Source organism: Mustela nigripes, chromosome X (genome assembly GCF_022355385.1).
Source record: "Mustela nigripes isolate SB6536 chromosome X, MUSNIG.SB6536, whole genome shotgun sequence".
Lineage (NCBI taxonomy): Eukaryota > Metazoa > Chordata > Mammalia > Carnivora > Mustelidae > Mustela > Mustela nigripes.
Genome location: NC_081575.1, coordinates 84,916,879 through 84,938,382, shown reverse-complemented (window position 1 = coordinate 84,938,382; position 21,504 = coordinate 84,916,879). Strand labels below are relative to the sequence as shown.

Genomic DNA, 21,504 nt, shown 5'->3' with positions numbered 1-21,504 from the left:
AGGGTAAAGATGTGGAGGCAGTGAAGGGAAAGAGGACAGAGGAATACCACCTAAAGCCAGTTTAAGACCAGACTCTCGTGCCATCAGGAAGATGCTTCAGTTCATCTACAAAGTAATGCATAACGTGTCTGCTTCAGTCCTGCACAGTCACATATTCCTCTGGTGAGGGAATGAATCTCTTTTCTTCACTTGAGTACCAGGTGAAATTGTTGGTTTACGTGGAGAGGCCCTGTTGTGCTATTACAATCATACTCAGCATGGTAAGGCTGCTAACTTGGTGCGAGGCTCGGGGGAGCTCTCCTCCTGCCCAGAGCACCAGCAGGTGCATACTCACGGCCGGTCATCTTTTCTTGCTCTTCTGTCCCCAGCACCTGCCTCTCTCGCTCTTCTCTCCTGACTTCTTCCCTACTGGCTATTTGTATGATCTTAAACCCATATATGATATGACTCTGTTAACATATGTGGTGGTACATTCTAGCTTGAGGACAATGTGTGTGAGTAGTAGAACAGAGTGGAGTTGTAGAAGTTCTTTGTGGCAGATCATGCATTGTGTACCAAACATAAGTCTGTTTTGTTAGAGAGCTTTTGGTGGGTTTTTAAGTAATATGATCTAATTTGAGTTTTATAAAGTTCTTTCTAGCAGTTCAATAAACAGAATAAGATTTTGGATGGTAAGAGAAATGAGTGAATCAAAGTTAGTTTGGGTTTTCAATTCTGGGTTCTACGTGGTTTCAATAATAATGCTAGTTAATAAATTGATTTGGCAGGGGGCATGCCTGGGTGGCTTAGTTGGTTAAGTGTCCAATTCTTGATACCGGCTCAGGTCAAGATCTCAGGGTTGTGAGATCAAGCCTCTTTTTGGACTCTGTGCTCAGATCTGCTTAAGATTCTCTCCTCCTCCCTCTGCACCCCTCTTCCCACCACTCACATGCTCTCTGTCTAAAAATACAAGTAAAAATAAAAAGAAATTGAGTTTGGTACTTAACTGAGCACTAAGAAAAGTGCTTCCCAGACTGTATCTGAGTTCTACCTCTCAGCAACCCAGCGTCGCCCAGGTGGTTAAAGCCAGGACTAAATGCTCAGAGCTGTCTTGTATGGAAGCTACTTGTATGTATCTTTGACACAGAACTTCATTTTGGGCACGTTTGAGTAGCCAATAAAATAGATAGAGCTGTTCAGCGGAAGTTGTACAAAATACAGATCTCTAGAGAGCAGAGTTAGAGCTGGCAGACTAGAGGGTCTTCCATCTAGCCATTTGTGATTGCCTTGAAAGAAGTGGGGTGGGGAGTTGGCCACAGAGCTTAGAGAAATACTTCTATTTAAGAAAAGCAAATAGTGAACCAAATGAAGGTCAGAAGATAGCATGGGGAATGTATTGTTACAGAATAGAGGGGGTCTTTTTCCATAAGCTCAGCTTTGCTGTAAAATTGTACCCCCATCATTGCTTTGGTCTTCAAGCCTAATATCTTGCCAACGAAGGAAGTGATACTGGTTTTTCCTAGCTTGCGAGCTATACCAATTCTTTTAAGTCATGGTTCTTCCTTGCTATTTCTTTCCTCGGCTAGAGTCATTGTCTTCATCTCCTGTCCACTCCACCATCCATAGCAATTTGGCTTTCTGCCTTAAATATGCTCCAGGCAGTTCTCTTGGTGAGGTTACCAGTGACCAACTAAGCTTAGTATGTTTAGCTATACTAAAGGCACAAATGCAAACTTTCTTTAAAATCTCCCATTTGTGCCTCAGATCTGACCCCCACTTAACCTTGTCAGCCCATGACCCAATACTGCATTTAGATGTGTGCTTGAATTTTCCGTTATTTTTGCTACTCTATTTTATAATTTTTACATTGCCCCCCCTTCTTTCTCCTTTTTTGAGTTATCTTTTAGGAAAGCATTAACTCAGTATATATTGAACATCTGAATTGTAGGCTATTTTAAAAGAAAAAAATTATCAGCTCCATGTAAGAAGTGGAATGGAGAAGATATATATACAAAATAGTCCTCTTCCTTAACTTCCTGAATTATTGTTTTTAGTTCTAAATACTGTGAATCAACCATGTGTAAATTTGGGGGTCTTCATAATTAAGTATTAATCAGAAACAACATAAATGAAATTTACCTTGTGCCTTCACATCCACTCACACATTCAGCTCCACCCAGTTCTTTTCATGCTTTCATATTTGTTTCATATTTATTGTGAACTGAGTTGTGGTGTGATACTATGCTGAGGGAGAAAGGGACTTGATCACTTCTCAGGCCACTTATAGTAAATGGGGAAATAGTGAATTAAAATATGGGATCTTTGCTTATGAAGATACTGGTTTTAAAAATGGGGGGAACACAGAGGAAGGCACTTCTGAGAGAGGGGAACATTAAGGAAAGGCCTCACAGAAGTAATAGTGTGTACCTCCATAGTCTGTTATCCTGAACCCCATAGGCCAAATGTGGTTTTGTGTTCAGAATTCTTTGGGTTTAGAAAAGAAATACAGTGCATATATATTTTGTCCTTCTAGTGAGGTCTATGGCAGTATCCTAGAATCAAACACATTAATATTTCTGCAGTAAAACAGTCACCCTTATGAGATAAGCAAAAACTATAAAAAGCCACAGGTCAAGTTTCAACACCAAGCGAGGTTATGCAAAATTTATGAAAAATTTGTGGGAGTATAGTAATAGATCATGTACTATGTTGGCACCGAGTGATTTAATAACGGGAGAGTGATGTTCTCTCCTGTTGCCCCCCTCTAATTCCTCATTATCATTTTGAGAATGAATTACCTGTTACTACCTGTTGTTATTTCAACAAGTCAACATTAATCTTAATTTTTTTTCTTTGCACTTCCCAGGTTCAAATTGGGTCTTTCAGAGTCCTGCAATTCCATTAAGTACTTTATCTGAGTAAATCATCTTTCAATTTCTACATCCTAGTTGTTTTACTAAAATACACTAATTTTCATTCTCCACTTCATGTTCTTCCAAGTACTTTTTGCATTGGCATGAGTCAAAAGAATATTCATTATCTTGATTATTACTTCCTTCATTTTACAATGCAATAACCTTGACTTAAAAAGTTAACAGCCTAACTCCTTAGAAGAATTTTAGTGGAAGCTCAGTGAATAACTTTCTCTTTTGATTTCCTTTAACTGTCTAAATGAACATGGACTTTATTCCATATACCCCCATATATTATAAGCAAACTTCGTTTCTCCTTCTTTAGCCAAAATTTTAAGTGTCTTTTTAGGTTTAAGCCCTACTTTGTTCATATTAGTTGAAGAGTATAGATTTAAACTTAGGTTGCTAAAAATTTCAGGTAGACTTCACATTGGCAGCAGCCACCAGTGGGAAGCCTTGAGAATTTTAAATCTTTTTTAGGAGTGCCTGGGTGACTCAGTTAAGCATCCAACTCTTGATTTTGGCTCAGGTCATGATCCTTTGGGTTTTGAAATGGAGTCCGGAATTCGGTTCTGTGCTGGGCATGGAGCCTGTGTAAGATTCTCTCTCTCTCTCTCTGCTCTCCTCCCACCCCTAGCATGCTTGCATACTCACTCGCATACTCACTCGCTCTCTCTTAAAAAAAAAAATAAAAAGAATTTTAAATCTTTTTAATAATGGTCAAATTTGCATGTTAGATCACTTGGCAGCAAGATTCAGCAATAAATGGAAGGCAGACGATTTGGAAGAAGAAATGAGAAGGTAGTTGACACAGTTCAGATAAGAGGAGGGACAAAGGTTAGAGGGTGATTGGGTGGTGGAGGTGAAAGAGAAGTCTGCCTGTGGGGCTTTTCCTTGGGTAGGCAGTGGGATATTTATACTTGTTGATGAACTGGGGGTAATAGAAGAGGAGAGGAAATGTTGTAGGTGTGGGGAGTGATTACCAGCTTGGTGGATGTCAGACCTGCAGAACTTGAATTCCTCCTGTGATGTTGTAGTGGGGATCTCTGTTAAGTAGCCAGATGACTGCATGGCTCTATTGCTGAGAAAAGGAGTCTGGTACACACATTTGTAGCTTTCACCTGGCTGACAGGTAACCCTCCTAAGGTGCTGGCTGTTAAGTTTTCTGAACCATTAGCTATTTTTAAAATAGAGCAATGCCTATACAAAGATATGAATTAAGAAAGACTCTCTAAATGTAAAGCTACTGACCTTTAACTCATTGAACTGTGACATTTTTTCCATATGAATACCCTATTATCCTTTAAAAATATATCAGATTTGCATTTAAGGCATTGCTTCATGCCCCCACTCCCAAACTTGTTTATACTTTCCCTCCAACTTTTTATTTTGTAATTTAAAAAATCTACCAAAAGTGAAAGAATAGTACTGTAAATGCCCATATAACCTCACCTAGAGTCGTCAGATAGGTTTTGTCACATTTACTTAGCAGTTTCCACATATGCATATGCACACACTTTTTGGGCTGAGCCATATGAAAAAGTAATTTGCAAACATTATGACATGACCCCAAATGCTTCAACCTGCATCTCTTAAGAATAAAGATATTCTTGTGTTCCCACGGTACTGTTTAACACACGTAAAAAAATGTGAAATTCAATAGTAATTAGCTAATAAACAGTCTACATTTGAAATTCCCTAACTATACAAAAATGCATTTTTGTAGCTTTTATCTCTCCCTGCTCCACGAGCCCCTATGATGCTCACACTGAATTCAGTATGTAATTGTTGTATCTTTAGTCTCTTTGAAATCTTAAGTCTTTTTACATGATTTTTTTCCTTTTTGCTTTGCTTTGCTTTGCTTTGCTTTGCTTTGCTTTGCTTTGCTTTTGTAGGAGAGCGTACCTCTGTTTCATACAGAGTTCCACATTCTGGTTTTGTTTTCTCAAAATTTTATTTTGGTTGTACATTTTTGAGAACTATTGAACATACTTTAAATGCCTATTCTGCTCCAGTATAAACTGTGTCATAGGTATTTTCATTAGTAGGTCTTGAGTGAGTGAAGTTTTACTAAAATAGGCAGTTTAAAACCTAAAATTGAGGGTGGGGAGATTATTGATGCTGATTATCCATCTTCATCATAGTATACAGTTTTTACTCTCTGGTTTTAATTTTAAACTAGTTGAGCTAAGAGAGACCTCATTCTTCGAAAATTCTTGATTCCCATTTTCAAATATTTGCGGTGCATTGCTGTGGCCTACATTTTCTCCCTGTATAGTGCTCAGTCTCTTTTTAACTTCACTTTCATAAGACTCATATATTCGTTATGTTTTAGCATTGAAATAATGCCTTTTAACAAGACCCTTGAAAAGGAATCAAATGATAGTTTAGCAAGTAAGCTCTGGAGACTGGTGGTACTGATTAGATTTCCCTGTAGGTAACAGGCTTTCGCAATACTTAGATTCCTTTAGATGCAGTTGAATGATTTAATCTCAATAGTAGATAAGGTGAAGTCCAACAAATATGGTATAAATTGTTGCAATCATGTTGGGCTGTTAGCAAGTTAATGTAATGATAGTATGTTTTCTAATACGTTGGAAACTGGTTCCTTCACCACCTACTTTGTTAGTTCCACTTAAATTGCTGTGATGGTAAGTAGTTAAGTACATTTTCAAATGTCAAAAACGGAATGCCAAATACCCATTTTCCTCTGAAAAATTCAATGTTAGGCAGTTTCAGATTTAGGAGGAGCATATTAGATAGTATGCTGAGGAGTAGAAGGTTAATTTTCAGAATATACATTCTCTTATCAATCTCCCTGTAATCTGCTGAGTTAATACACATTCTAAATACACTAATACCTTATAAGCCAGTACTGGAAAATAAATTTTCTAAAATTTCAGAAGTATCAAGTCCATTGAAAACCATTCCCCACAAACTTAAGTTCTTGTCGTATCATTTTGTCATACTTTGGACCACTTACAATGCACTCTTTTAAGATCTGTTTTTAAATGTGCCATTTTATATGCACAGTATTAATGCTTTATTCTTCTCTGTGCCTTTTGTGTATATGTGATCATTATATGTCTGTTATTTTCTTTTCCTTTGTAATTTTCCTAAGTCTTTGGCTCTATGCTATTTGATACCTCAGTGAGGTATTACTACAGGCAGGGCAGCACTGTGTAGCTGTTGGGAGTCCAGTCTGCCTTCAGATCTCGGCTGCTCCATTTATTGGTAGTGGGGACCATGCGCAGATCACCAAACTTACTAGCCTTTGTTTCCTTTTCTCATACACCTTGTGTAAGTATTATGTGTCTTAGCATAGAGGAAGCACTCAGTAAATGATAGCTATAATTTATAATTATTAATACTAATATTCTAGAAACCTCAGTCACCTTCTGTTTTTCAGGTATAATATTCATGGACCTAGGGCAGTGGTTCTCAACTGTGGGTAGGTTGGTCTCCCCTGACCCCCCTTCCTCAGGGCACATAGGGTAGTGGCAAGATTTGAACGGGAGGGGTACTGTGGATATTTTGTGGGTAGAAGTTACGGGTATTGCTAAGCATCCCACCATGCACAGGACAACCCCTCACAACAACAAATTTCCCTGTCAAGATAACAGTAGTGCCTCCAGTGAGAAATCCTGACCTCATGGGCTATGGACTACACCTTTTAAATAATCTGTCCTATGTTCTTTTTGGTGTAATTATTATACTTTTAGTTAGCATTCATTGCACAGTTTTTTTTCCAGATTAAAAAAAAACTAGGTTTAGTAATTATTTTTTAACACATTTTAAGCATTTGACATGTTGAATTTAAATACTGATCACTAATTGCCAGACAGTAATCTAAGCATTTTATATAACACCTGTAATTCTCATAATAGCAGTAACAGTTAGTTGTCCTCTTTTTGCAGTGAGGAAATTGAGGCACAGAGAATATGAAGTATGTGTGGAGCTGGGATTTGAACCCAAGCAATCTAGCTCTAGAATCTGCTCTTATCTCCCCCCGAAGCTTGCTTTCTATAGTCTCTTAAAGGATTTTATCATAAAAATGTGATTCATGAAGTTGGTATAATACTAATGTCTATTGAAGGATAATGCTATAAATTTTAGATCTTGTTTCCAGTTTCACCACTTATGAAGTAAGAGATTTGCACTTCCTGATCATAAAAATCAGCAGAGACTCTTGCTAAAATAGATTTCTTACTTCCTGATCATAAAAATCAGCAAGAGACTCTTGCTAAAATAGATTTCTAGTCTCTGTTCCTAACAAGTAAATTCAGAGCTCTATGGGAAGAACCCTGGAAATCTCTCTCACAGTGGTCTAGATGAATCCTCTGATCAAGCAAGCCCCTGACATCTTAGACTAGATTAGAGCTCTTAAAACTAACAACATTTTTGTTTTCCCTTTTTTGGTACATATTATAGATTATTACCCTATCTACATAATAAAACCTTTATCATAAGCACAGAGGTTTTGGCTATACCTTAAAGCAAATTGTTCATTATTAACTCCCTTTTCCCTTTGATTCTCATTTTTTAATGTATACTCCAGCTCTGTGGTAATGTCCAGTTAGCCTAATAACTGATTAAGAGGGTATAGCCATGAAGACCAGTCCATAGTTAGTATTGATCCTAATGCTATTGTCCTGAGGCTGGGTCTTAATGAGACACCATTGGGTTAAATATGCAGTGCTTTAGGAGAACACTGAACAAACAAAATCTAAAAGTTCTAAAACTGCATCCTTATGGTTAACATTTGCTTTCATGCTTGATTTTTCCATCCAAGAGTTTAAAACTCTTAACTCATTTTATCATTGACTGAGACCTTGATTTTCAGCCATGTGGTTGGTTTCAGTGAAACCGTTAGATGTCTTACTGACTTTTAGACACTTACTGTTGTAGGGGTATGAAACCCTGGTGACAGGTGGCAAGTGTGTTTCAGGGGCTTACATGTTGGCTCACTTTTCCTGGATGGCTCTTTAGTAAGAGAGATTGGTCAAGGCACGGCGTCTCTTGGTGTACTTTAATTTGTACCCCATCTGCTTCTTAGTGGCTAAGATTGTTACCATAAAGACTTGCTGTATCAAGTTAACCCATGTTTCATCTGTCTTCACACCGGTGTTTGGGAACTAACTTTGGAAACTTAGTTAAGTTGCCTCTGGAATGTCTGAGTAGTCCCCAGTGTTATCTTCACTTCGACGTAGTGTACTAGCTTTATTCCCTTATTCTCCTACCCCAGAAACATCCCAAGATTAAAATCTTGTAGCAACAGTTGTTTGTTCCCTGAATAATCCCAATACTAGCTTTATTCATGGCATTCCTGCTGCCTGGAAGATGCCTTCCTCCTACCTCTCCTTCTTGCTCACATCTAAATTGACAGCTTCTTTATGAAATTCTGTGATTTCCCATCTCCCCTCAGTGGAAGGTGAACTTCTTCCTTTTAGCATTCATGGCATTACTTCATCTTTTGCCCAATGTATTGATTTATGATATTATTCATAATTATTTGTCCTGTTATCTTCAGTTTTCTTATTCTGCTATTCCAAGTATATTTGCATTTCTATCCCGTGTGTAAAGCAGTTTTACTAAAATTCCATCCCTCTTGAGGTTCCATCTTTGCAGATGGGTTTTTGGGTGGATTAGATTCTACTGTATAACATGCCCTCAATCAGCCTCTTCGTTGTGGTTTTCTTCCAAGCCAGAGCTATCTTTAATATCCCCTGCCTTTTTGTGTAGTCTTTCATTCACACAGCTAAACACGGGGTCCTGAAACCAGACTGATCACAGAATTTTCTGCTTTTCTAGCTCCTAAAATCATTTCTGATCCTGTTCCTAAAATTCATTTGTTAAAAACAGCATCTTCTATCCTCTACATTTTTATACGTTTTGCTAGTGATTTATTATTTTGTTTTGAACAAGTTGCATTTTTAATTGCCGTAAGATAAATTTATTAAAATTCAGCAAAACTAAAGGGAAGAGGAAATGGCAGCAGTGATTTTGTTTGACTCTTACTAGTATTTAGCTCTTCAGTACACTCAGCTGTTGTCCTCACGTAAAACCAAAGCCTAAAAGCAGAACCAGATGACTGTTAAGTCAAGTCCTGAATAGTATCTGTGTCTTCCCTAGGCATCCTTTCCCCAAATGTTTTTATTTTCTATTTATTTTTCTCTACCCTTCAGTTGAATCACATCCTCTTGGACAGGCTTATTGCTGTGGGCTCCAAAAGAGCCTTTCTCTCTCTCTTTCTCTCTCAATTCTCCTTCTGTTCCAACTGCCACCTTTTGGAAATGGGAAGAAACAAAAAATTTTACTGTTAAGGAAAGAAACCAAAGGGCAAGGGGGAAACCATAGTTTGGTTATTTGTTGTCAGACCACATTAGTTGGACTGAAGATTTTTTAAGATTCTAGTATCTCACAAAATAAAAATTCTGGAGCTGTGATCCCAGAAGCAGCATATTCATGGCTAGTATTTACTCTTAATGTAACTCTGGCTCTAACCCTTTATTGTTTATAGGGAAAAAATACATACTGATAGCCTTCTTCTGGATAAAACTACCAAACGAGCTATAAGTTATAAACTACATCTAACTGCCAAAGTAGCCCATAGCATTGGAGATAAAACTTCATTCGCTGAGTAGAGTCGAGTAATGCTCCTCAGAACCACAAAACCAGACTGTGCTGGTAGAGCTTCAAGAATCTCATCTTCTAAAGAGACGAGGGGGATCAGGCAGGTAAAAAGAGACCAGAAAGAAGAGAGTACATTGTGAGCTAGTGAGGGGAGGCTTGACATTTTGTTTTCCCAGACCCCAGCCCAGCCACTTAAAAATTAGCTTCATAACTTCAGGCAAATGAAGCTTCCCTGAGCCCTAGTTTGCTTATTGGTAAGATATGGAGATAAGAGTGCCTCTCACAGGCAGAGAGGGCTGTTGAGAGGTCTACATGGCATAACATGTCTGAAGCACCTCATACCATGCCTCCTGTTTCTTATTTTTAATTATTCATGTACTTTATTTGTTATTTTATTATTTTTCTCTGTTCACACGAGAGCGTAGTGGAGTGTGCAAATCTTCCAAAGGTACCTGCAAAGTTTTAGGCATTACTTTGCTATGAAAGAGACCTTGTTTTGAAGCCCGGCTTGGCAAACTTGTTCAGTAAGATCAGCGGCTTCAGCGGTGAATTGTGTGTGACACAGGAAAGGGAAAAGGGAGGAGCAAGTACTGTTCAGGAGTTGGTGGCATACTCTCGAGTTCTGTCTTCTTGCTCTTCTTTTTGCCATGATCTGACTTTCTGCTTGCTACCTCCCCTGACACATCTCCTCCCAAACACAGCTGTCCTGTTTGACTTGCAAACCACAGTCTAAAGCATTATTTTGCTTTTAAATAAGTTAAACACAAGAATTGTTGAAGCCAGATTAAGAGGGAAGTTCTTTGACTATGATACTGAAAAGATCTGCTTTTTAACTGTAAAGTTGCTATTGTTTAAGGTTTGTTATGTAAATTAATAGGTTTACATATATTTTAGGTCAATATTTTTACCTTGGCTTAATTTACATGGGTTCTGATAAGTACCAATTCTTTAACCTTGTAGCTTAGGAAATAGCAAGGACATATAAATTCAGAGAAATCAAATATGCTGTTATCAAACTTTAAATTTTACTTGTAAGTAATTGGATGTTTATCTAGCACCTACTGTATGCCGGGCACTGTCCTAGGCAACAAATAAAACAGACAAAAACTTTGCTCTCAATTAGCAGTCAGTTGCTAAACTCATTTCCTTTTCTTTTGGGTATTTTCATTGTCTGCATTTTAGAACTGCAAAGTGCCTTAGAGACCATCTAGTCCAACTTCTCTTTCAAATGGAGAACCCAAGCCACTAATTCACAGGAGAGTAAGAGACTTTAGCAGACAAGTTCAAGTAATGACAGCAGACTATAGGAAAATCAGCACAAATTGTGAGAATTCAGTATTGTTAGGATTATAAGTATGAATTTAGAAAAGGCATAAGTTATAAGAAGAGTTCACTTGTGTTAATATAAATGAAAGATTCTATATTATCCTCAAGTTAAAATCAAGTGATGTCGTTTTTCTTCTTTAATGCTATAGTGAAACCAATTTTGTGTCACGCAGTAACTAAATGTATAGTTTTCTGTGTATAGAGTCAAACTTTTCAAAAGCAGCTGTACAAGATGATGCTGTTTCTGAGTGTCTAGGTAGTGCTGACAGAAATAATGTGCCTTCCTGCCTTAATAGAATCATAGCAGTTGAGATTTGGGGTTTAGACCCCTTATGTCGAGGATGAGGAGATTGACTCGCAAAGAGGTTAAATTGACTTGCCCAAATAAGAGCCAAATCTAGCAACTTCTATTTAAGCAAGGAGTCAGGTTTTTTATATTAAGATCACTGTATTTTGATATTCAGATATCAATTAATTTTCAACTTTAAGTGATACAATTTTGTCATCAGACTTGCTGAGCATTGGCCTTATTTTTTAAATAAGAGAATATCCAAGAAATTGACCAAAAAAAAATTGATGAAGTTGCAGATACTAGAACCAAGTCTCTAGGAGTATATCTTTGATGCTAAAGATATACAGTATTCTGTTGCTGGTCACAAATAATTTTTCCCCCATAATAGGTATTGTCTTCTGAGAACTCTGAAGCAATGTCAGACATTGAGGGAAGCTCTCATTGCTGCAGGAAAAGAGATTATATGGCATGGGCGGACAAAAGAAGAACCAGCACATTACTGTAGCATTTGTGAGGTAAGTAACTACTGTTGTCCAGGGTTGTTTTATAAAGCCTCTTAACTCTCTACTTTTGGTTTCTCTTTGGCTACTTTTATTTTAAATTTATAAATTTGTAAGTCTATAAAATTTATAAAGAATACTTATACTGCTATCCTGCATCTTACTGAAATTGGCATTATATTCAATCTTGTTACTTTCTTGTTACTTAGCTGTTATATTAAAATTTAGTCTCATGACCTACCATTTCACTAACAGTGAATTAACTCTAAAAGTAATTATGATAGTCATTTATCTAGTAGATGTTTAACAAATGATACTCATCAAGAAGTTTAGTCTTGAGATTTTAAACTGGGAATAATCCAGATGTAAGCTGATGATAGTAAACTGGATGTAGTTAAGGCAGATTAATGCTCAGCCTCTCTGGTGCAGTTCATAGAACACTGGTCAGTCTTCTGTGGCCAAGGCTTGCAAGAGAAGCAGTAACAAATAGTAATGTAATACCTGTTCTGAAGGAGTTTACATTTCTACTCGGAGAAGACAAATTATAAACAACTAACTGTAATGTACATGGGACTGTGGTGAATGCAACAGAATTAATGGATCTTACTGTTAGGATAACACCGAGGGGAAAATGACCTAATTTTCACTTCTAGTATTGGCATAAGAATTCCCCAAAGTATTAACATTTGAGTCCATCCTTGAAGGATGAGTATGACTTCAGTGGGCTAAGAAGTGATGAGAATTGGAAGTGGAGTGAATGTTATTACGAGCTGTAGGCACAACATGGGAAATGAAGTGGCTTGTTCAGAAAAGGGTAAGTAGTGTGTGGCTGAAATACAGACTATACAAATTCAACCTACAAGTCTAGGTGGGAGGAACCTTTGCAGAGCATCTCAATGATTTTAAGGAACTTGATATTTATTCTGAGGTCGTTGAAGCCATCAAAAGATGTTGATCAGGAAGCCATGTTGGATATGTGTTTGAAAGAGAAATGTGGTTGGAGAAAATGGAGGTAGGAAGCTGTTGCAGTGGTTTTATGAAAGATTTGTTATCTTAAGGCCTGCATGAGATTGCAGTAGGAGTATTAAAGAAGGAGAGGAATTAAAAAATATTTAGAAGGTAGGGCTGCCTGGGTGGCTCAGTGGGTTAAGCCTCTGCCTTCAGCTCAGGTCATGATCTCAGGGTCCTGCGATAGAGTCCCGCATCGGGCTCTCTGCTAGGCAGGAAGCCTGCTTCCTCCTCCCCCTGCACCCCCGTCTCCTTGTGATCTCTGTCAAATAAATAAAATCTTAAAAAAAAAAATATTTAGCAGGTGAAATCCACAAGACAGCTCATTACATGGCAGAAGTGAGGGACAGGTCGAAGAATGCTCACAAATTGTCTGGCTCAGGTCACCAGGTTCATGTTGTTGCCTATTGATAGTAATGGTAAAGTCATAAACACTGAGATTTTAAATTAACACACTGTTCAAAGAAAATAGGATGTGATGAGAGGTTTCTGTCATTGAATAAATTCAAGGATATACCAAAGCCAGGGATATCAGTGATCCATTCCAAACATTGAAATTCTGTATTCAGACATTGACTTTTATTTGAAATGATTGACTCCATCAGCTGTTTTAATGTTGTGCAACCTGCAAAGTTAAATCTTTGAGAGATCAGATAGGTTGTGGTTAGGTTTGTTACACCTCAGAAAAAAACCAAGATGAATGAATAAACTTTTCAGAATGACTCCTGTCCCTTAGTGTTATTTTTTATCCCACCTGAACCATAGCAGCTCATCAGTCTTTCTGTAAAAGGTAGAGGTATTATTTCTAAAATCATGCTATACTCATGAATGTACCTTTTGTATAAGCAAAAGGAGCGCCTGTTCCTTAACATGAGGCTTATAGCTGAATACTCAACTGTCACTTACCTGTCAGTTTCCTTGTCTGTAGTAATCAAATTATATTTATTCAATGAGTGTGTTTTGAAGTTTGTTTTAGCACTGTGCTATGCTCTGGAGGTGCAAAAGTGAGTAAAACATAGTCATCTTTGAGGAGCTCAGTCTATGGGAGAAGACCACTATTCACACCCAGTGCTCTGTGATGAGTACCGTTACAGAGAAGTAAATGAAAAGTAACAATCACTTTCTTCTGATTTTATACCATTGTTTCAGATTTAAAACAAAAACTGGCTGACCTTGATCAACTTTTAAATTGGGCTTTTGCGAGCGGTTGTAAAAGGTTTGTCATTTGCATTACCACCCATGTCTTTGGGTTTGGTGCAAAATAAACCTGGTCTATTTAAAGATTCTCAGACATGGCGATGTTTTTCTTAGTACTTACTCTTAACCAGAGATCACTGTCCACAATTCCATGTAAAGTAGAATTCTATGACTATACTAAAATAGTACAATAAATAAATACCATTCTCTCTATTGAACTCTTTTTCTCTTGCATAAAATAGGTGGAGGTTTTTGATCTGCTTTTTGTCACAAATGAGAGCAATTCTCGAAAGACCTACATAGTGCATTGCCAAGATTGTGCACGAAAAACAAGTGGAAACCTGGAAAATTTTGTGGTGCTAGAACAGTATAAAATGGAGGACCTGATGCAAGTCTATGACCAATTTACATTAGTAAGTGAAATCAGCATGTGAGTACATACTTAGCTGGATAGGGAAGCAGCAGTGTTTGTTCTGCCACCTGATAAGTAGGAGGTAATGAAATATTTAAATTTTCCTTTTGCTTGTTAGATACTACATGAGGAAATACTCATATCATTCCCCTCTCCTTCACTTCCAAGTGTTTATGCCTATAAAATTGGCATATTTCATTTTCAGTTTTCTTGCTGGGTGAGTCCACGCCTAAATAATGTCACCACAATTACATTTTAAAATCTTTCTGTGCTTTTAGAACACTATCATATCCTTTATGCCATTTGATATCAGTTGATAAAATGTGTACATAGGCTTAGTAGCGTCCACAAAATGATTCAGTAAGTGTGGTCTTAAATAGACTTCTGCTTTTAGAGCTGATTATATGTATTTAAAATTCTGTCCTTGCCAGAAGTATTAACCTTATGGGAATATTTGATGGAGCTTAACTTCTAATATATAACCTTATGAAGTTCAGGTATACTTACAAATATTACACAGTTTTTAATTTTAAGCAGCAAATGCTTAGATGGAAGCATTTTACTCTAGCACATCAATAGTTTCATGAATAGAAACACAAATATGATTTATGAACTGTTGATTTCCTCCAGTACTTTTCTCTGCATATATAATCAAAACCTGAATTATTGAAATTTAAGTCCTAGTTTCACTTAAGTGGTCTTTAAGATTGCTTCAAGAAGAAGCAAATTATCCAGAATATGTTAAACAAAATTGAGATAGCTTCTGAAGCCAGTCACTAATGAAATTATAATTGATTTGTGAAATCATTTTCCGTAAACCTTTTTTTTTTTAAGCAATCTAAAAAATGGTCAACCTAATAACATCCTAAGAGCTTTTAACTAATGGGGGTAGTACAGAAAAATGTGGGCACACTGAGTAGAATAATGGCCTCAGACCCTTAGGAAAATTGGCCACACCGGAGACAGTAGTTAAGGGAGTTTCTGTGTTGACATTGTGTAGCAGGCAGTTAAACTTTCTTTTGAGAATTGTTCCTTCCCCTACCTTCATAAGCAGACTGTGTTTGTAGCCTTGAGCTAGGGAATGCTATTAACCGTTTGCGTGCCAAAGTAACATACCTTTTATTTTCAGGCTCCTCCATTACCATCCTCCTCATCTTGATATTGTTCCATGGACATTAAGTGAGACCTTTTCTGCTATTCAGGAAGTAACTCAGTTCTGCACCACTGGTTTTTGTAGCTATCTCGTAAGGCTGCTGGCTGAAAACTGTGTCTATGCAACCTTCCAAGTGCGGAGTGTCAACCAACTGGACAGGGGAGAGCACTGCTCCTACTCCAGGACTCTCACAAAGTGATTAGCTGTACTTCAGAAAAAAAATAATAAATTCCATGTTTTGTATATATCTGACAAAACTGGCAACATCATACAGACTACTGACTTGAAAACAACCTCTTTTATATTTCTCTATTTCTGGGCTGATGAATTGGTTTTCATCTATCTTTTCCCCTTCAGAATTTTCCTTGGAAAAAAAATACTAGCCTAGCTGGTCATTTCTTTGTAAGGTAGTTAGCAATTTTAAGTCTTTCTTTGGTCAACTTTTTTTTAATGTGAAAAGTTAGGTAAGGAACTTTTTTACTGCTTTTATGTTTTTCTGTCTTGTTTTGAAACCATGACGGTTATTACACTTTTGGTTCCTAAATAAAATGTTTAAAAAATTAACAGCCAAGTCACAAAGATAATGGATTGCACATAGACTAAGGAATAAACTTCAGATTTGTGATTTTTGTTTCTAATCTTGATGTAAATTTACACTATTTATAAATACATATTTATTGCTTGAAAATATTTGTGAATGGAATGCTGTTATTTTTTCCAGATTTACCTGCCATTGAAATTTTAAGGAGTTCTGTAATTTCAAACACTACTCCTATTACATTTTCTATGTGTAAATAAAACTGCTTAGCATTGTACAGAAACTTTTATTAAAATTGTTTAATGTTTAAAGAGTTTTCTATTGTTTGAGTTTTAAAGAGACTTTATGTACAGTGCCCAGTTTTTGTTCATTTTTCAAATCTGATTATATATATTTTATATATACTTATGTATGTATATATAATATATATAGAAATCTGGATATATATGTATAAAGATTTAGAACTTAAATTTTTCTCGTTTTAAGTTTCAACATCTATGGTAGATTTTTGAGGTGTCTACTGTAAAGTATTGCTTACAAAAGTATGATTATTTTTAAAGAAATATATATGGTATGTATCTTCAAGACCTAAAATGTCAGACTGGTTTATTGTTAAGTTGCAATTACTGCAATGACAGACCAATAAACAATTGCTGCCAAAACAATAGTATAATAGTAGAAAACAAATAGTGATTGAACTTAAGATTTTAAAGGGAATGTTACATGGGCTTGATAAATCTTGTACATCGCTAAGTAGAGTTTTATGTGGAAAAAAAGGTCCAGATGAAGGGCTCTATTTTAGAATGCAAATAAATTAAGAGACTTATTTTTTAATGTTAGGCAATTTTGAAATTTCATGCTTTCCTGCTTGCATGATGTGATTGGGGTGTTGGGGGGAGAGTCTACAAATCCATATCTGGTAAAAATACAGCAAGCTATATTAGCATTAACAAGTCACTTCTAATTAACAGTAGTACTTCATTTTATAACAATGGTACCTTGCATTTGGCACATACTCTCTTTTTATCACACTGTTCTTTATAAGATTTTCTAGGAAGCTTTAGTGAAAAAGCATAAAGAATGCTAGAAATGGAGTTATATTTATGACTAAAGAGAATTTATAATACTGTCTTGGGAAATGCCGTGCTGATTGCATTAATCAAGTATTCTTGTTCAGATAGTTTTGGAGTATGTTGTCCTCCTAGAAACAGTTTGAAGGCTTGAAAGCATGGAGATACTTTATTTAATTAGTTAATTTGGTAAATATTGAATATCTACTAGCAGCAATCATCTCTCATTTATAACTTCAGAAGGAAATACTTACAAATCTATTTTAGTTAAGGAGCAAGAGTGCTTGTCTAAGTGCTGCTTAGGATTTGTAACCACTAATATTTTTGAAATAATAACAGACTTTTTTGCAAATAAAAATCACGAGCCAACTATCGGAAGCAAAGATTATAAGAATGCTAAAGATACACCTAAATGTTTCTTAGCCAATTCTAGTTTATCTTACTGACACAGTGTCTTCTTTTCTATGGTTTTATCAAGATAGTTTATTGCCAAGATTAATAGAAGTTGTCTGACATTTAGGAGTAATTTAGTGCAATTTCACCAATACATACTTGTAAGTTATGTCAAGAATAATACTTGCTCAACTTAATCTTTGAATGGGTAGAGGATAGGAGATAGAAACCAAACACATCAACATTACTCTGAAGTATAACTAGATAAATTCCTGTGTAAACTGCTTTCTTTTCATCTATTTAATATCCTTTATAATTTACATTTTTCCGGTTTCAGAAGAAATAGAAATTTCTTTTTACTGCTCTATGTATAGGTAAATCCCATTAAAAGCACACTTTCTCCAGATGCCTTAATAACACTCATTGTTTAGAGAAAGAAGCTAATTACAAAATGTATAAAAAAAGCAGATGGTGATCCAGACAGTGGGAGCTTGTAACCAGTTAAATAGGAAATCATGTACCAGTTAAATAGGAAATCATGTACCATCAGTAGAGCAGTTTAACTTGCTTTTTAACCTATTTAATTTTTTAAAAATGGCTTTTTCATTTTGAATTAAACCTAAGTCGGTTTCTAAAAGTGGTAAATTGACACAGTCTTCACAATTTCAACTGAAATCTAAGATAACATGATACTATGAATTTAACTGAAATGAAGTGTCTGCTTCTCAGAACCTAGTCAATAAGTCTTTAAATTATTGTCATGTGTATTTTCATTTAGTCAGTATATTTAGCATCTCCTAAAAGGAAATCTAAGATGTGATCCCTGTCCTCTGTCCTTTCCACACACATCTAATATAGGAGATTGATGAAATACATGAGGCAAAACTTAGAAGAGGTAACAAGAAGGGTAGTATCAGGGCCTGTATTTTAGTGTGGTTTATATCACACCTTCCTGAGCAAAGAGGATTTGGCCAGGGGGTTAGGGGAGCACTAAAAGAAAGGGCAGGAAGGCTCCAAGATGTGGGAAAGCTGCCTCTTGCCATGAGCGGTGTTTATACTTTACCCTGTACTTAATATGGAACCGTTCATGGGATTTAAACAAAAGAGCAGCACTGAGTTGCAGTAGTCTTCCTGCCTGTTTTAACACACTCCATCTATCCTGTATGCTGCTGCCAGAGGGTATCTCCAAAGCAGGGAAATTTAGGGGTGAGAGGATTTGGATTTGAGCTTTGGATGTTGGGAGGTTGGAAATAAGAGCACAGACTGGGAAGATAAAGTTGAATTCCACAGGACCCATAAGATATCGTCAAGTGAGTGGGGTGCTTCTTACCAGAATAGGGAATACAGAAGTACGGTTCTGGAGGCAGAAAGTAACCAACTCCTTGTAGGGCATCTAAGTAGTTGGAATTAGGAGAGGCCTCGTCTGGAACCATGTATCTGCTCTTCATTTGAGGTGGTGCTTAGAGCCAGAAGAGATGGTATGATCCAGGAACTGTGGTAAGGAGAGGTAGACCAAATACGCACTAAGGAATGTCACATATAAGAGAAAAGGAAATTGCAAAGGAGAAGAAAGCTAAACCAGCGAGGGTGTTGGACAAACTAGAGCTTTTGAAAAACATCGTGCTGCAAAGATGAGGATTACAGGGATTTCTTTGGGTTGGCACAAGATGGTTGGTGACATTTTGCCAGAGCACCTCAGTGGAGCAACAACGTAACTGCTGTGGATGGGAAAAGGTATTGAATTGGGGGGGGGGGGGGGGGGGTGTCTGGTCTTTCCTGGATCTCTAGGTGTGAAATTACATGGGTCTTTGATGAACCGCAAACGTAGCCAATTATAAATATTTTGTATCACTGTCCTGGAGTGCTTTGCACAATAATAGTTTTGTATTATATATTGTGAAGCAGTCCATGTGGTATTTTGTTTTTGAAAGGAAAATGGACTTTTTTAGTTGAACAGGGAAATTAGGATGGTATTTTTTAGTGTGGCCTACAGATACCTACCATTTACTGACAACCTGTGCAAAGCACAGTGCTAAGTACTTAATACACATTTTTTTTAGTCCTCACAGTGACCTTCCGAGTTGGGTACTGTTGTGTCTCCATCTTACAGATAAGTAAACTTAGGCAAAGAGATCCTATAACTTACCCCAAGGTTTGTGGTCAAGTAAGTGTTCAAGCCAAGATTCCAACTGTGATGATGGAGATCCAACTCAGAGAAATGCTATTCTACCTCCCACTGCAAAGAAGTAAGAATTTCTGAGTGCTTACTCTGTAGTCATGCTTGAAAGAAACTTTTCATTTGGAATATTTAACAAGACAAAGAGGTCTTTAAATTTGATAACCTATAATTAGGCCAACCGTATCTTTTTTATTATAGTCCAAACCAGAACCCTTTTGAGATCAAAAGGGGTGTAATTAGTACTTATTAGGATAGGGAAGCAGCCATAAAATGGGGGCTCTTCTGGGCAAGCTGGGATGTATGGAATCGTGCTTTAAAGTTGGTTTCAGAAGAAGCAGTTGTAAGTCGTATTGACCTCCCGACATCATATTCCTAGATTTTTGCACTCTTAGGATGGAAAGGAAGCCTGGGTTTGTGCTGCCTTAGGGTCCACAGTTGTTGGAAAAGATGGTGAATGATAGGGAGGTGATACAAGCAATGGGTTTTAGGAAATGGAAGTGATAGAGGAAAGAGTCCTGTTAAGTCTTAGTGATGGCTCCTGAGTTGTTCCAGTCCTAAAGTCAAATAATAACACTTGAAGAAACTGACAAGTGTGTAAATAGAATATTTTCGATACAAAGATTAATAGGCACTTTTTTTCTAAGTTCAGTCTGACTACCATTTACCTGTCTAAGCTGGGAGTCTGATTTTAACATATACAAAATAGGATTTCTAAGCGTGCCAACCTAAAAAATATATGGAGTCAGAGTCTGTTTTCTCAGGATTTCAAAGCCATTCAGTGCCACGTAATTTACTCCCAAATGATTAAACATGTCTTGATATGAAAAACAGAAAGATTCCTGGTGAACTTAAGGACTATCCCAAAGGTGCTTAAAACCATGTGTGTCTAAGTATATGATGACCTTAAATAGATTAAGGGTATGATTAACACAAAGTAGTAACTCTGAACCACAGCTACTTCCCCAGATGCTCAGATACAACATCTATTAAGGAATGTAACAGAAGAAAGGAAGAGAAAGCAAACACACTGATTTTGTAGGCTTATATAGTTAATTGTAGCCAAGCATTCTTCAGCGCTCTACTTGGTGTAGAATAATACATTTGGCAGAGTTAAAGTAGATGAGAATGTTATCTTTAGGAAACTTGATATATGTGATTTAAATGTCATTATCATTAAATGTACTCAGATGCAAATTTTGAGATGTGTGCACATGGAAAGGATTCTATGTTTAATAAATGGAAGTCGGTACTCAAATCTATGATCAACAAGATTTTCTGAGTTAAGGTACTAAAAATAATTGGTGGGGTGGGGAGGTGGGAAAGTTCAGAAATACATGTGATACTGATGCATCAAAAATTTCAGTAAGAAGGAAAAACTAGGAAGTGCCAAAGACTTGAAAACACAACTGTATATGAAACCTGGATCATTTTAAAATCTTGATCAGCCTGCAAATTACCCTGCCATAAATCCTTCTAAATCAGATGGAGCTCGCACATCCATGAATTAGAATTCCTCTGTAAAACCATCTCTCTCTGTTCCTCCAGATAAGGCCAGTCACCTCAAAAGCTTCATAACTAAAACCCACTGAGGAATTGTGGGTGAACAGTGGGTAATCTGCTAGTTAACACTGAGTGTGATGCTAGCACTCTGAAATTTGAATTTTAGGCTTGCTTCAGGCTCCATATAGCCCCCTCCTTCCCTACCTCCCTTCCTCATTTTGACTTAACTTTGTTTTAAAAACATAATATTTACATGGTTAAAAATGTAAAACTATATTGAAACATACTTTCAGAGAAGTCTTGCTCCCCATCCCTTTAAGACCTTCAAATTTTCTCCACCCACCACCTATAAGTAACCATTTTTAATTCATTAGCTCCTATCTCCTGTATTTCTTTTTCCAAAAGTAAATAA

The 21,504-nt window shown here is 36.8% G+C and overlaps 1 protein-coding gene across 7 annotated transcripts in view; it reads left to right on the top strand.

The window, feature by feature from the left end:
• Positions 1-16,789, top strand: part of KDM6A (lysine demethylase 6A) — a 204,290-nt gene extending 187,501 nt beyond the window's left edge. For all 7 annotated transcript variants that reach the window (XM_059386257.1, XM_059386259.1, XM_059386256.1 and 4 more), the window contains 3 exons: positions 11,531-11,657; positions 14,090-14,260; positions 15,389-16,789. In XM_059386257.1, coding sequence (XP_059242240.1) covers positions 11,531-11,657; positions 14,090-14,260; positions 15,389-15,418 — 328 coding nt within the window. In that variant the 3' untranslated portion in view covers positions 15,419-16,789. The remainder of the gene's footprint in view (positions 1-11,530; positions 11,658-14,089; positions 14,261-15,388) is intronic.
• Positions 16,790-21,504: the final 4,715 nt, after the last annotated feature.